Source organism: Bos indicus x Bos taurus, chromosome 22, assembly GCF_003369695.1.
Source record: "Bos indicus x Bos taurus breed Angus x Brahman F1 hybrid chromosome 22, Bos_hybrid_MaternalHap_v2.0, whole genome shotgun sequence".
Lineage (NCBI taxonomy): Eukaryota > Metazoa > Chordata > Mammalia > Artiodactyla > Bovidae > Bos > Bos indicus x Bos taurus.
This window is the reverse complement of record NC_040097.1, coordinates 49,273,827-49,287,512: the sequence shown is the minus strand read 5'-3', so window position 1 is coordinate 49,287,512 and position 13,686 is coordinate 49,273,827. Positions and strand designations below refer to the sequence as shown.

The 13,686-nt window shown below is 44.1% G+C and overlaps 1 protein-coding gene across 4 annotated transcripts in view; it reads left to right on the top strand.

Moving 5' to 3' along the window:
- DLEC1 (DLEC1, cilia and flagella associated protein) overlaps positions 1-13,686 on the top strand; it is a 90,642-nt gene that overhangs the window by 59,004 nt on the left and 17,952 nt on the right. For all 4 annotated transcript variants that reach the window (XM_027522230.1, XM_027522231.1, XM_027522232.1 and 1 more), the window contains exon 19: positions 2,209-2,348. In XM_027522230.1, coding sequence (XP_027378031.1) covers positions 2,209-2,348 — 140 coding nt within the window. The remainder of the gene's footprint in view (positions 1-2,208; positions 2,349-13,686) is intronic.

Sequence of the window (13,686 nt, the reverse complement as noted above, 5' to 3'; positions counted from 1 at the left end):
CTGGTCACCCTGCCTGGCTCACGGAGCCAGACACTGAGACTGGGATGGGGGCAGGCGTTCTCAGTAACCTTCTATTCAATGAGACCTTCAACAGAAACCCAAGGTCTAGAGTCGAGTGTGAACCAGAGGCCCCCTGATCAAGCACCCTGCCTCTCCCCACATCCCACCCCCCGCTCTCGGACTTTCGGGGAGTCCCTGGGATTTCCCAGAGCACAGTTGGAAACTTACGGACCTCAGCCAGCCTCCTCATTGGATAGATGATATAGAGAGGGTTGGGGGCTTCCCCAGGGCCACGCCGCTACAAGGTGGCAGAATCATATCAGATCCCATCTCCCTGATTCCCAGTCTGTGTTTTTCCTCCCACTGTGAAGAATAACTAGTGACAGATAGTGAAGTTGCTCAATTGTGTCCGACTCTTTGTAACCCCATGGACAGTAGCCCACCAGCCTCCTCCGTCCATGGGATTTTCCAGGCAAGAATACTGGAATGGGTTGCCATTTCCTTCTCCAGGGGATCTTCCCGACCCAGGGATCGAATCCAGGTCTCCCGCATTGTAGGCAGACGCTTTACCATCTGAGCCACCAGGAAAGTCCAAATATATTTTATAATTGAAGTAATTATCAATCTCATGGTGTATTAAGATTTATGTCCAAATTGAAGTTGGTAGCAATCTCTATAGTTCTCTGTACTGTATTCTTGTGAGCTGTCCAAATATTGAGAATTGGGGTTTGTTGGATGTGCCCAAGTCGGGATCCAGAAACCCAGCCCCAGACCAAAGCCTGCCCCCGCATCACATACACACGTGCCTTGGGCTCCATGTGAAATGGAGTGCATGTGGAAAACAATGAGCGAAGAACACAAAGGAGCTCTTCCCTTCCCAGCTCAGCTTGGACCCAAAGCTCAGGAGAGACAGCTACTTTTCCTAAGGTGTAGGCCAGCCCTACTCCCCAACCCCCCAGTGCCTGGGCAGTGAAACCTCTGCAGCAAGAAAGCACAGGGCCCAAGACAGCACAGCACCGCTGCCAGGGCGGGAGGCAGGGTGGGTCAGGGCAGGGGCAGCCAGGTCACCCTGCAGGCAGGTGCCTTGCACTCATTCATGGTCTTGGTCTCAAGGAAGAAGGAGACGAGAGAGGAGTTATGTTGTTCCTGGTTGTGATCTTTCAATGCCCAGTGACACCCTGCTAGTCAGTGTGACCCATCCAGGGTCCTGGGGCATACACTCAAGGGCACTGTAGTCTCCAAGCCTTCTCCCTTCCCTTTTAGTGCCTGGTACGGGGCAGGAGGTGGACACGTCAGGTAAATGTGAACTAACTGCAGCGGGGATTAGGTGAGGGGGTGACCATGTGGGGAAGGGATCACATGGGTGTTACCAAAACCAAACTTGGGCCCTGATCATCCCCATGCAGGAAAGCCAATCTACTGACACTCGGTTGTGGTGAAGGAAAGTGTAGCGTTTATTGTAAGGTGCCAGACAAGGAGAACGTGTGGCTCACACTCAAAAAGCCCCGAACTCCCGAAGGGTTTCAGCCAAACGTTTTTAAAGACCAGGTGACAGGTTACAGAGTATATGGGCAGCTCGTGCACAGTTCTCTGATTGGTTGATGACAAGGTAGTGTCACAGCGATTAACATTATCAATCCTCAGGCTCCAGTACATCGAGGGACTATGCGCTCATGGTCATCAAGTAGTTAACTTCTTCCATTTGGTGGTGGTTTAAGCATCTGTAAAACAACTTAGGAAACGTGCACCAGTTACTATTTTCTAGGTGTTTCAGAGAGGAACTGAAGCAGAGGATATGAGGGAGGGGTCTGTCCCGAGAAGATGCAGTTATAAGTGCAAGGATACATCTGTGGCCACACAGAAGCCTGGGCCCTGCCGCAGTCTGGGAGCTTGTCCTTCCTTCCTTGGAGCCGCAGCTCCTGACCCGCACCTGCACAGTGGGGCGGGCAGACCGCTCAGAGCCACCACGCCGAAGGCGCCTCCCTCTGCCTTCCACCTCCATTCCTTGGAGACTCACTTTTCATCATCTTCTCCTCTTCATCCTGAGCACTTGCTCATCTGTGCTCCCCCATCCACTTGTCTTCTTCTGCATCCTGGAAGTGCTCAGGGGTCTAGGGGGCGCAGCTTGGGGGTGACCCTGGTTGGTCATGGCCAGCCCCCAATTCTGCAGTTCCAAGTGTCCCCACTGCTCACCCTTCTCCCCATCAGGTGTCTCCCTTTGACATCGAGCCATCAAGTGGCCAAGTTCAGCCACTGGGGGAGTGCAGAGTGAGCATCACCTTGGAGGCCCAGCACTGCCAGCGTCTGCAGACCGTCCTGGAGCTGGAGGTGGTAGATGGGACCTGGAGGTAAGGGGATGCAGGGAGCCTGTACAAACCACGCTGCATATTCACGGCATATTTATTTATATCATATGTAGTTACGTGTTTGTAGATGTTTTGGAATTTAAAGGTATTGATAAGATGTTTATATTATAAAATTTAGAAATTACAAAAAAAGAAAATGAAAATGATCCATAATCTGTTACCTGGAGATCATTCACTAGTAATATTATGGGGTATATGTATCCTTCTAGTGTACGTGTGCTAAAGGAACGTACAATAATGCAACCACTTGGGACAACGTTTTGTTACCTGGTGGAAGGGTGACCGTACTCTTGATCCAGCGTTAGTCCTTCTGGATATAGTTGCAGAGAAACTTACACGTGTGCGGTGGGAGCCCTGTGCTCATCCTGGAAGGCTCATAGCTGGACTGTTAATGGTAGCGAAAAGCTGGAAACAGCCAGTGTTCATCAGCAGGAGAGTGGATGCAAAATAACTGGCAGACTTTTTCTTTTGTTGAGATTCAGTTGACTCGTTACATTGTGTAAGCTTAAGGTGTACAATGTACTGACCTGAGGCTTCCCTGAGGGTCCAGTGGTTAAGACTCCGCACTTGCACTGCCTGGGGCACGAGTTCCATCCCTGGTTGGGGAACTGAGATGTCCCACAAGCTGCACAGTGCAGCCAAAAAAAAGAAAATACTGACCTGATCCATTTATATGTTTCAGCATGATTGCCGTTGAAGTATTAGCTTACACTTCCATCATTTTATGTAATTATATTTTCCTTTTTGTGGTGAGAATAATCAAGTCTCCCAGTAGGTTTGATGTATACAATACAGTATTGTACATAATCACCATACTTCACATTAGGTCCCCAGGACTTGTTCACATATTAGTTGGAAATTTGTACCCTTAAACAGCATCTCTCCTATTGGCCCAGCCCCAGCTGCTGGAAACCACCGTGCTACTCTCTATTTCTTTTGGCTTTTTTAGATTCTAGATGTAAGTGAGATCATAGAGAATTTGTCTTTCTCTGACTTACCTCACTTAGCACAATGTCCTCAGGGTCCATCCATGTTGTTGCAAATGGCAGAATTTCCTTCTTTCTCATGGCTGAATAATATTCCATTGTATGCAAAAACCACCTCATCTTTATCCCTTCATCTGTTGACAGACACTTAGGTGCCTCTATACCTTGGCTATTGTGAATAATGCTGCAGTAAACATGGGGATGCAAATACCTCTGTGATATCCTGTTTTCATTCGCTTTGGATATATACTCAAAAGTGCAATTGCTGGGTCAGATGGTAGTTTTACTTTTAATACTTTGAGGATCCTTCATACCTTTTCTGTTGTGACTGAACCAATTTACATTCCTACCAGTGGTGAACAAGGGTTCCCTTTTCCCCACTTCCTCAGCAACATTTGTTACCTTTGTCTTACTAAAGATAGCGGTTCTAACAGGGGTGAAGTCATATCTCATTGTGATTTTGATTTGCATTTCCTTGATGTGTAGTGGTACTGAGCATCTCTTCAGGTACCTGTTGGCTACTTGGGTGCCTTCTTTCTGAAAATGTCTAGTTCCTCTGCCCATTTTAAAATTTAAGTTCTTTACCACTGTGCTACCTGGGAATGGGAAGACACAAGGGTCTAGGCTTATCAGAACAATTTCTTTGCTATGCATCTTAATGAATTCAGGAATTCTGTCCCGAATTCCACTCAGGGTGCACTGTCAGGAACAGGTCCAGTGTCTGCTGGCTTGATGGTTGCAGCATCCTTTGTTTACTGAAATGGCAGACTGCATTCTTTGTCATCCACAGCGTGCAAATGCTTCTCTCACTTGGTAGGTTGCGCTTTCATTTCGTTCACTGTTTCTTTTGCTGTGCAGGAGCTTTTTAGTTTGATGTAGTCTCACTTGTATATTATTTTTTATAGGCTTTCCATGTGATTTATTTTGGTGGGATGCACAGCACGGCCTCTGGTGTGCAGGAGCTTTGATCCCAAACAGAGGTCACACCTGTGCCCCTTGCAGTGGAAGCACAGAGTCTTAACCACTGGACCGCTAGGGAAGCCCCTCACTTGTTCATTTCTGCTCTTGCTGTTTTTTGGTACTTTCAGTGTCAGATCCAAAAAAACATTCCTCAAGAGCTTGAGGAACTTCTCTGTGTTTTCATCTAGGTGTTTTATAGTATCAGGTCTTATGTTTAAGTCTTCGGTCCATTTCAAGTTAGTTTTTGTGAGTGGTATAAGATGAGGGTTCAATTTCATTTTTCTACATGTGGTTATCCACTTTTCGCAATACCATTTGTTGAAGAGAGTGTCCTTTCCCCATTAGGTGTTTTTTTAAATTGAAGTAATAGTTAATTTACAATGTTGCGTTAATTTCAAGTGTATAGCAAAGTGACTCGGTTCTATATATACGTATATGTGTGTGTGTATATGTTCTTTTTTATATATTTATATTATTTTTCCGATTCTTTCCCATTATAGTTTACTATAGAATATTGAGTATAGTTCCTTGTGCTGTATAGTAGCTCCTTGCTGTTTACCTGTTTAATATATAGGACTGTGTATATGTTAATCCCAAACTCCTAATTTATTCTCCCCCCCCACTCCACCCCTACTATCATCTTTGATAACCATAAATTTGTTTCCTATCTCTGTAAGTCTATTTCTGATTTTATAAGTTCATTTGTATCTTTTTTTTTTTTTTAGATTTTACGTATAAGTGATATCATATGATATTTGTCTTATCATATGACTGACTTCTTTTAGTGTAATCATCTCTGGGTCCATCCATGTTGTTACAAATGGCATGATTTCATTCTTTTATGGCTGAGTAATAGCCCACTGCATGTATGTAGCACATCTTCTTTGTCCATTCATCTGTCGATGGACATTTAGCTTGCTTATTGTAAACAGGGCTGCAGTGGACGTTGGGATGGCTGCATGTAACTTTTCACGTAAGACTTTTCTCAAGATACATGTCCAGGAGTGGGATTGCTGAATCATATGGTAGCCCTATTTTTATTCTTTAAAAACCTTCGTAATATTTTCCATTGTGGCTGCAGCAATTCACATTTCCACCAACAGTGTAGGAAGGTTCCCTTTTCTCTACATGCTCCACAGTACTTACTGTTTGTAGACTTTTTGATGATAGCCGTTCTGATGTGAGGTAATACCTCATTGTGGTTTTGATTAGCATTTATCTAATAATTAGCAACGTTGAGAAGCTTTTCACGTACCTGTTGGCCATTTCTATGTCTTTGGAGAAATGTCTGTTTAGGTGTTCTTGGCTTTCTTGTCAAATAGTAGTTGAGTGTATATGTGGTCCCCTTCATGGATCACAGCCTTGTCACGCCAAAGGGGCTTGCATAACTCAGTGAAGCTATGAGCCATGCCATGCAGGGCCACCCAAGACAAAATGTGGTCCCCTGGAGGAGGGAATGGCAAACCACTGCAGTATTGGAGACACAAGAACCCCATGAGCAGATAAAAAGACAAAAAGATACGACACTGAAAGATGAGCCCCTGAGGTTGGAAGGTGTCCAGTATGCTACTGGGGAAGATCAGACAACAATTACTAATAACTTCAGAAAGAATGCAGCAGCTGGGCCAAAGTGGAAACGACGCTCAGTTGTGAATGTGTCTGGTAGTGAAAGTGAAGTCCAATGCTGTAGAGAACAGTGTTGCATAGGAACTTGGAATGTTAGGTCCATAAATCAAGGTAAACTAGATGTGGTCAAGCAGGAGATGGCAAGAGTGAACATCGATATCTTAGGCATCAGTGAACTAAAATGTGCAGTAATGGGCGAATTTAATTCAGATGAACATTTTATCTACTATTGTGGGCAAGAATCCCATAGGAGAAGTGAAGTAGCCCTCATAGTCAACAAGAGAGTCCTAAATGCAGTACTTGGGTGCAGTCTCAGAAAGGACAGAATGATCTTGCTTCCTTTCCAAGGCAAATCATTCAGTATCACAGTAATCCAAGTCCGTGCTCCAACCACTAATGCCAAAGAAGCTGAAGTTGAACAGTTCCATGAAGACCTCCTAGAACTAACACCAAAAAAAGGATATCCTCTTCATCATAGGGGATTGAAATGCAAAAGTAGGAAGTCAAGAGAAGATACCTGGAGTAACATTTGGCCTTGGAGTACAAAGTGAAGCAGGTTAAAGGCTAATGGAGTTTTGTCAAGAGAACATGCTGGTCATAGCAAACACCCTCTTCCAACAACACAAGAGATGACTCTACACATGGACATCATCAGATGGTCAATACCAAAATCAGATTGATTTTATTCTTTGCAGTTAAAGATGGAGACACCCTATACAGTCAGTGAAAAGAAGACCTGGAGCTTCAGGTGGCTCAGATCATGTGGCTCAGATTATGAACTCTTTATTGCAAAATTCAGGCTTAAATTGAAGCATGTAGGGAAAACCACCAGGCCATTCAGATATGACCTAAATCAGATTACAGTGGAGGTGACGGATAAATTCAAGGAATTAGATCTGGTAGACAGAGTGCCTGAAGAACTATGGATGAAGATGCATACAAGAGGCAGTGACCAAAACCATCCCCAAGAAAAAGAAATGCGAGAAGGCAAAGTGATTGTCTGAGGAGGCTTTACAAATTGATAAGGAAAGAAGAGAAGCAAAAGGCAAGGGATAAAGGGAAAGATAAACGAAACTGAATGCAGAGTTCCAGAGAATAGCAAGGAGAGATGAGAAGTCCTTTTTAAATGAACAATGCAAAAAAAAAAAAAAATAGAGGTAAACAATAGAACAGAAGGGAAAGACTAGCGATCTCGTCAAGAAAATCGGAGAGGTCAAGGGAACATTTCACACGAGCATGGGCACCATGAAGGATAGAAATGGTAAGGATCTAACAGAAGCAGAAGAGGTTAAGAAGAGGTGGCAAGAATATATAGAAGAACTATATAACGATAACCCTGTATGCGAGACAGCAAGAGACACAGATGTATAGAACAGTCTTCTGGACTCTGTGGTAGAGGGCGAGGGTGGGATGATTTGGGAAAATGGCATTGAAACATGTATAATATCATATGTGAAACGAATCGCCAGTCCAGGTTCAATGCATGAGACAGGGTGCTCAGGGCTGGTGCACTGGGATGACCCAGAGGGATGGTATGGGGAGGGAGGTGGGAGAGGGGTTCAGTATGAGGAACACGTACACCCATGGCGGATTCATGTCAATGTGTGGCAAAACAAATACAATATTGTAAAATAAATAAATAAATAAAAGCAACTCAAAAAAAAAAAAAGTATATATGTATATAAAAGGTCTTAATGACCCAAATAACCACAGTGATGTAATCACTCACCTAGAGCTATACATCCTGGAGTATGAAGTTAAGTGGGCTTTAGGAAGCATTACTACAGACAAAGCTAACGGAGGGGATGCAATTCCAGCTGAGCTATTTAAAATCCTTAAAAATGGTGCTGTTAAAGTGCTGCACTCCATATGCCAGCAAATTTGGAAAACTCAGCAGTGACCACAAGACTGGAAAAGATCAGTTTTCTTTCCATTCCCAAAGAAGGGCAATGCCAAAGAATGTTCAGACTACCATACAAGTGTGCTCATTTCACATGCTAGTAAGGTTATGCTCAAAATCCTTCAAGCTAGGCATCAGCAGTACATGAACTGAGAACTTCCAGATGTTCACGCTGGATTTAGAAAAGGCAGAGGAACCAGAGATCCAATTGCCAACATTCATCGGATCATAGAGAAAACAAGGGAATTCCAGAAAAACATCTATTTCTGCTTCACTGACTATATGGAAGCCTTTGACTGTGTGGGTCACAACAAACTGTGGAGATTCTTAGAGATGGAAATACCTTACTTGGAAATGCCACCTTACTTGTCTCCTGAGAAACCTGTATGCAGGTCAAGAAGCAGCAGTTAGAACTGGACTTGGAACAACAGAGTGGTTCAAAATTGGGAAAGGAGTATGCCAAGGCTGTATATTGCCACCCTGGCTATTTAACTTCTATGCAGAGTACATCATGTGAAATGCTGGGCTGGATGAAGCACAAGCTGGAATCAAGCTTTCCAAGCAGAATATCAACAACCTCAGATATGCAGATGATACTACTCTAATGGTAGAAAGTGAAGAGGAACTAAAGAGCCTCTTGATGAGGGTGAAAGAGTAGAGTGAAAAAGTTGGCTTGAAACTCAACAAAATCTAAGATCATGGTATCCAGTCTCACCACTTCATGGCAAATAGAAGAGGAAATAGTGGAAGGAGTAACAGGTTTTATTTTCTTGGTGTCCAAAATCACTGTGGATGGTGACTGCAGCCATGAAATTAAAAGACATTTTCTCCTTGGAAGGAAAACTATGACAAACCCAGACATCATATTAAAAAGCAGAGACATCACTTTGCCGACAAACATCCATATAGTCAAAGCTATGGTTTTTCCAGTAGTCGTGTACCCATATAAGAGTTGGACTATAAAGAAGGGTAAGTGCTGAAGAATTGCTGCTTTCCAATTGTGGTGCTGGAGAAGACTCTTGAGAGTCCTTTCAGCTGCAGGGAGAGCAAACCAGTCAATCCTAAGGGGAGTCAACCCTCAGTGTTCATTGGAAGGATTGATGCTGAAGCTCCAATACTTTGGCTGCCTGATGCAATGAGCCGACTCATTGAAAAAGACCCTGATGCTGGGAAAGATTGAAGGCAAAAGGAGAAACAGGTGACAAAGGATGAGATGGTTAGATAGCATCATTGACTCAGTGGACATGAATTTGAGCAAACTTCTGGAGATAGTGAAGTACAGGAGAGCCTGGCATGCTACAGTACATGGGGTTGCAAAGAGTTGGACACGACTTAGCAACTGAACAACAGCAACAAAAATAGGTGGCATTTTTAAATGAACAAAATACCATAGTATTCTGGGTGGAACACACAGGAGGTTTTGAAGGCTATTAATGATACTCCCTCCCTCATGCTCTTCTTCCTTCCCTCCTTCCTTCTTTTCTGATGGAAAATTTCTTAAATATATAAAAATATTAATAGGATTGAACACTGGTGACTTCGGTCTGGAACAAGTTGGAACGGGGCTTGGGTTCCCAGCCAGAGATTGAGCCTGGGTTGCATCGGTGAAAGCCCCAGATCCTAGCCGCTAGAGTGATGAGGGCCCTGGTCCTTCATCTTTGAGAAAAGAATTTCCCCTAAGATGGAAGGTAGTGAAGCAAGTAAAGTATTTAGTAAAAGAGTACAGTACGTGTGGATAGACACAAGGGCAGACTCAGAGGGAGAGTCCCGAGTTGCTGAGTCGTGCCCTCATGATGATCTGAGTTACTTTTATGGGGCGTTTCTTCCGGGCTTCCTGGGGCCGATCATTCTGATGTGCCTGGCTCATGTGTGGCGTATCTCAGGATCCTTCCATGTACCTGCACCCATCTCTTTGACCTTCAAGGAGCCTTTCTGCGCATGTGTGGTCAGGGAGGTCTCCTGACTTCAGGAATGACAAATATGTGCTCTGGGCAGGGCTCAATGGTAGCTTAGCATCATTCCCCTTTGACCTTCAAGGAGCCTTTCTGCGCATGTGTGGTCAGGGAGATCTCCTGACTTCAGGAATGAAAAGTATGTGGTCTGGGCAGAGCCCAGCCTCCTCCCTTACTTGTCCTGCTAGTCTCGTCTTGGAGTTTCAGTCCATAGGGAATAAATCTCCAGTTGCCTTACCTTCAGGGGGGCCTATCTACCTACCTCCTGTCGGATAATGAGCCCCGGTGTATCCATCATCTACCTTCAACAATTATCAAATCATTGCAAATACTGTATCATCCACATGCTTCACCAACTTCTTCCCACCCCTTCTCAAACTATTTTGAAGCATAACATTTATTTTCTTAAGTTGACTGGCGATAATATTTTGCTTCTTAAGCTGGACGAGGGTGGAACACAGATGTTCTTTTCACTATTATTGTTTTAATCGTATATATATTTAAACTGTGTGTTTGTTTTGTTCTTGTTTCGCCGTATATTTTGTTATAAAAACACCTAACTGCTTGTTTTAGATCCTCATGAGTACTTGATGTATCCTCCGAAGAGAATGTGCCAGTTTATACGTTCACCTCCAGGCAGTGAGACTACCCATCACCCCAGACCCTCACAGGCACAGATATTTTCAGACTGTACTTGAACCAGCAACAGGGGGAAAGTCCCAGCAGAGTCTCGTTCAAACGTGCTTTCCCACGACTACTGTCATGGGTCTCAGGATGAGTCTCTTCACACTCAACTGTAACCTCATGGTTCCTCCTAGTCCTTATACAAGATTAAGTCTGTTTTCTCCCAAGTGAGAGTCAATGCCTTTTATTCAGTCTCTGCTTATTTCCTTTCTTATCCGTATTCTTTCTTCTTAAAGGACATTGTATTAGTCAGAATATTTACAGTTGCAAGTGACGGAAATATATCAGTTTAGGCAGGAAAGGACAACCATTGGCTCACATACCTGGGCATTCCTGCCCTGCCAAATCCAGGGGCTCCAGCCTCTTGTCTGGGCTTCTACTTCCTGCTCCTTCTCCACCCTCCTTCCCTCTCCCTGCATCCATCCTTCCACACAGCTTCTCTCTCTTGGTTGGCCTTTCTCTCCCCTATTGGCAGGGACCCTTGGCCACAATGCCCCAGAGAAGGGGGCTACTTAGAGCTCCAGGCTCATGCACTCCCATCTTAATAACCTCCATGAAGAATGAAAACGCTTTCTCCAGAGATATAATCTGATTGGATCTCTTTGGTCCCTGCCCCCTCCATACACCACAGTGGGGAGAACCTGGCTCCAAAAGAAGCACTGGGAAAGCTTTCCGGACAGTAAAAACAGGAGCTACCATAGTCCAGCACAAATCTGCTGGATCTATAGTGCATGGATTTAAGCATTTTCCTTGTATACTCTTATCTCTTGGGGTTTTTCTCCTCGCAGGGATAGGTCCTTGGCCCTGCAGATCACTAACTCGATCTCTGATAGATGCCCCTGTTCCAAGTTCTTTTGTTTGGGAAGTGTTCCTTTTCTGTAGCTATCTGTTCAGTTCAGTTCAATTGCTTAGTCATATCCAACTCTTTGTGACTCCATGGACTACAGCACACAGGCTTCCCTGTCCATCACCAACTCTAGGGGCTTACTCAAACTCATGTCCACTAAGTCGGTGGTGCCATCCAACCATCTCATCCTCTGTTGTCCCCTTCTCCTCCCGCCTTCAATTCATTACCAGCATCAGGGTCTTTTCAAATGAGTCAGTTCTTCGCATCAGGTGGCCAAAGTATTGGAGCTTCAGCCTCAACATCAGTCCTTCCAATGAACACCCAGCACTGATCTCCTTTAGGATTGACTGGCTGGATCTCCTTGCAGTCCAAGGGACTTTCAAGAGTCTTCTCCAACACCACAGTTCAAAAGCATCAATTCTTCGGCACTCAGCTTTCTTTATAGTCCAACTCTCACATCCATACATGACCACTGGAAAAACCAAAGCTTTGACTAGATGGACCTTTGTTGACAAAGTAATATCTCTGCTTTTTAATATGCTGTCTAGGTTGGTCATAACTTTTCTTCCAAGGAGCAAGCATCTTTTAATTTCATGGCTGCAATCACCATCTGCAGTGATTTTGGAGCCCCCCAAAATAAAGTCAGCCGCTGTTTCCACTGTTTCCCCATCTATTTCCCATGAAGTGATGGGACCAGATGCCATGATCTTCGTTTTCTGAATGTTGAGTTTTAAGCCAACTTTTTCACTCTCCACTTTCACATTCATCAAGAGGCTCTTTAGTTCTTCGTTGCTTTCTGCCATAAGGGTGGTGTCATCTGCATATCTGAGGTTATTGATATTTCTCCCGGCAATCTTGATTCCAGTTTGTGCTTCATCCAGCCCAATGTTTCTCATGATGTACTCTGCATATAAGGTAAATAACTAGGGTGACAATATACATCGTTGACGTACTCCTTTCCTGATTTGGAACCAGTCTGTTGTTCAAAGTCCAGTTCTAGCTGTTGCTTCTTGACCTGCATACAAATTTCTCAGGAGGCAGGTCAGGTGGTCTAGGTGATGGGAATACAAGAATACTCTTTCAGAATTTTCCACAGTTTGTTGTGATCCACACAATCAAAGGCTTTGGCGTGGTCAATAAAGCAGATGTAGATGTTTTTCTGGAACTCTTCGCTTTTTCGGTGATCCAATGGATGTTGGCAATTTGATTTCTGGTTCCTTTGCCTTTTCTAAATCCATCTTGAACATCTGGAAGTTCACAGTTCACGTACTGTTGAAGCTTGGTTTGGAAAATTTTGAGCATTACTTTGCTAGCATGTGAGATGAGTGCAATTGTGTGGTAGTTTGAGCATTCTTTCTTTGGCATTGCCTTTCTTTGTGGTTGGAATGAAAACTGACCTTTTTCAGTCCTGTGGCCACTGTTGAGTTTTCCAAATTTGCTGGCATGTTGAGTGCAGCACTTTCACAGCATCATCTTTTAGGATTTGAAGTAGCTCAACTAGAATTACATCACCTCCACTAGCTTTGTTCATAATGATGCTTCCTAAGGTCCACTTCACTTTGTATTCCAGGATGTCTGGCTCTAGGTGAGTGATCACACCATCATGGTTATCTGGGTCATGAAGATCTTTTTTTGTGTAGTTCTTCTGTGTATTCTTGCCACCTCTTAATATCTTCTGCTTCTGTTAGGTCCGTACCATTTCTGTCCTTTATTGTGCCCATCTTTGCATGAAATGTTACCTTGGTATCTCTAATTTTCTTGAAGAGATCTCTAGTCTTTCCCATTCTGTTGTTTTCCTCTATTTCTTTGCATTGATCACTGAGGAAGGCTTTCTTATCTCTCCTTGCTATTCTTTGGAACTCTTTATTCAAGTGGATATATCTCTGTCTGTTACTGTCTTACAAAGCCCTCTTCTTTGTGTTTCCTCACATTTTGGTTTGGAATCCTTTGGTTTGGGGTTTTTCTTCTACATCTGAGAATCCTTGGCTGCCCACTCCTGCCTTTCTGGAGGAGGAAGTTGGTTTGCATAAGGAGCTGGTGGTATCAGATTCCTCTGGGTAAGTGGGTATAGGAGTGGAGGGCATCCTCCTCCCAGGACTGAAGTGTGTATGAGTAGCCTCAGGGCTTCTGGAATAACCTTAGAGGAAGGGGCCTTTGAGAAAGACAACACAGGACAAGCAGTCAAGGAAACCCACACTGGCCAGCTTCACAAGTCAGTCCCTTCCTTTCTTCATAAACAAGATCTTTTTTGGTGGTTTTCTGTCTAAAACAGGTTGGAAGCCCAGTATTACCGCAGGATCTGCAGTGACCTCTCTCCAGGGCCACATCTACATTCTTCATCGAGGGTGGGGGTGAGGGAAATCCT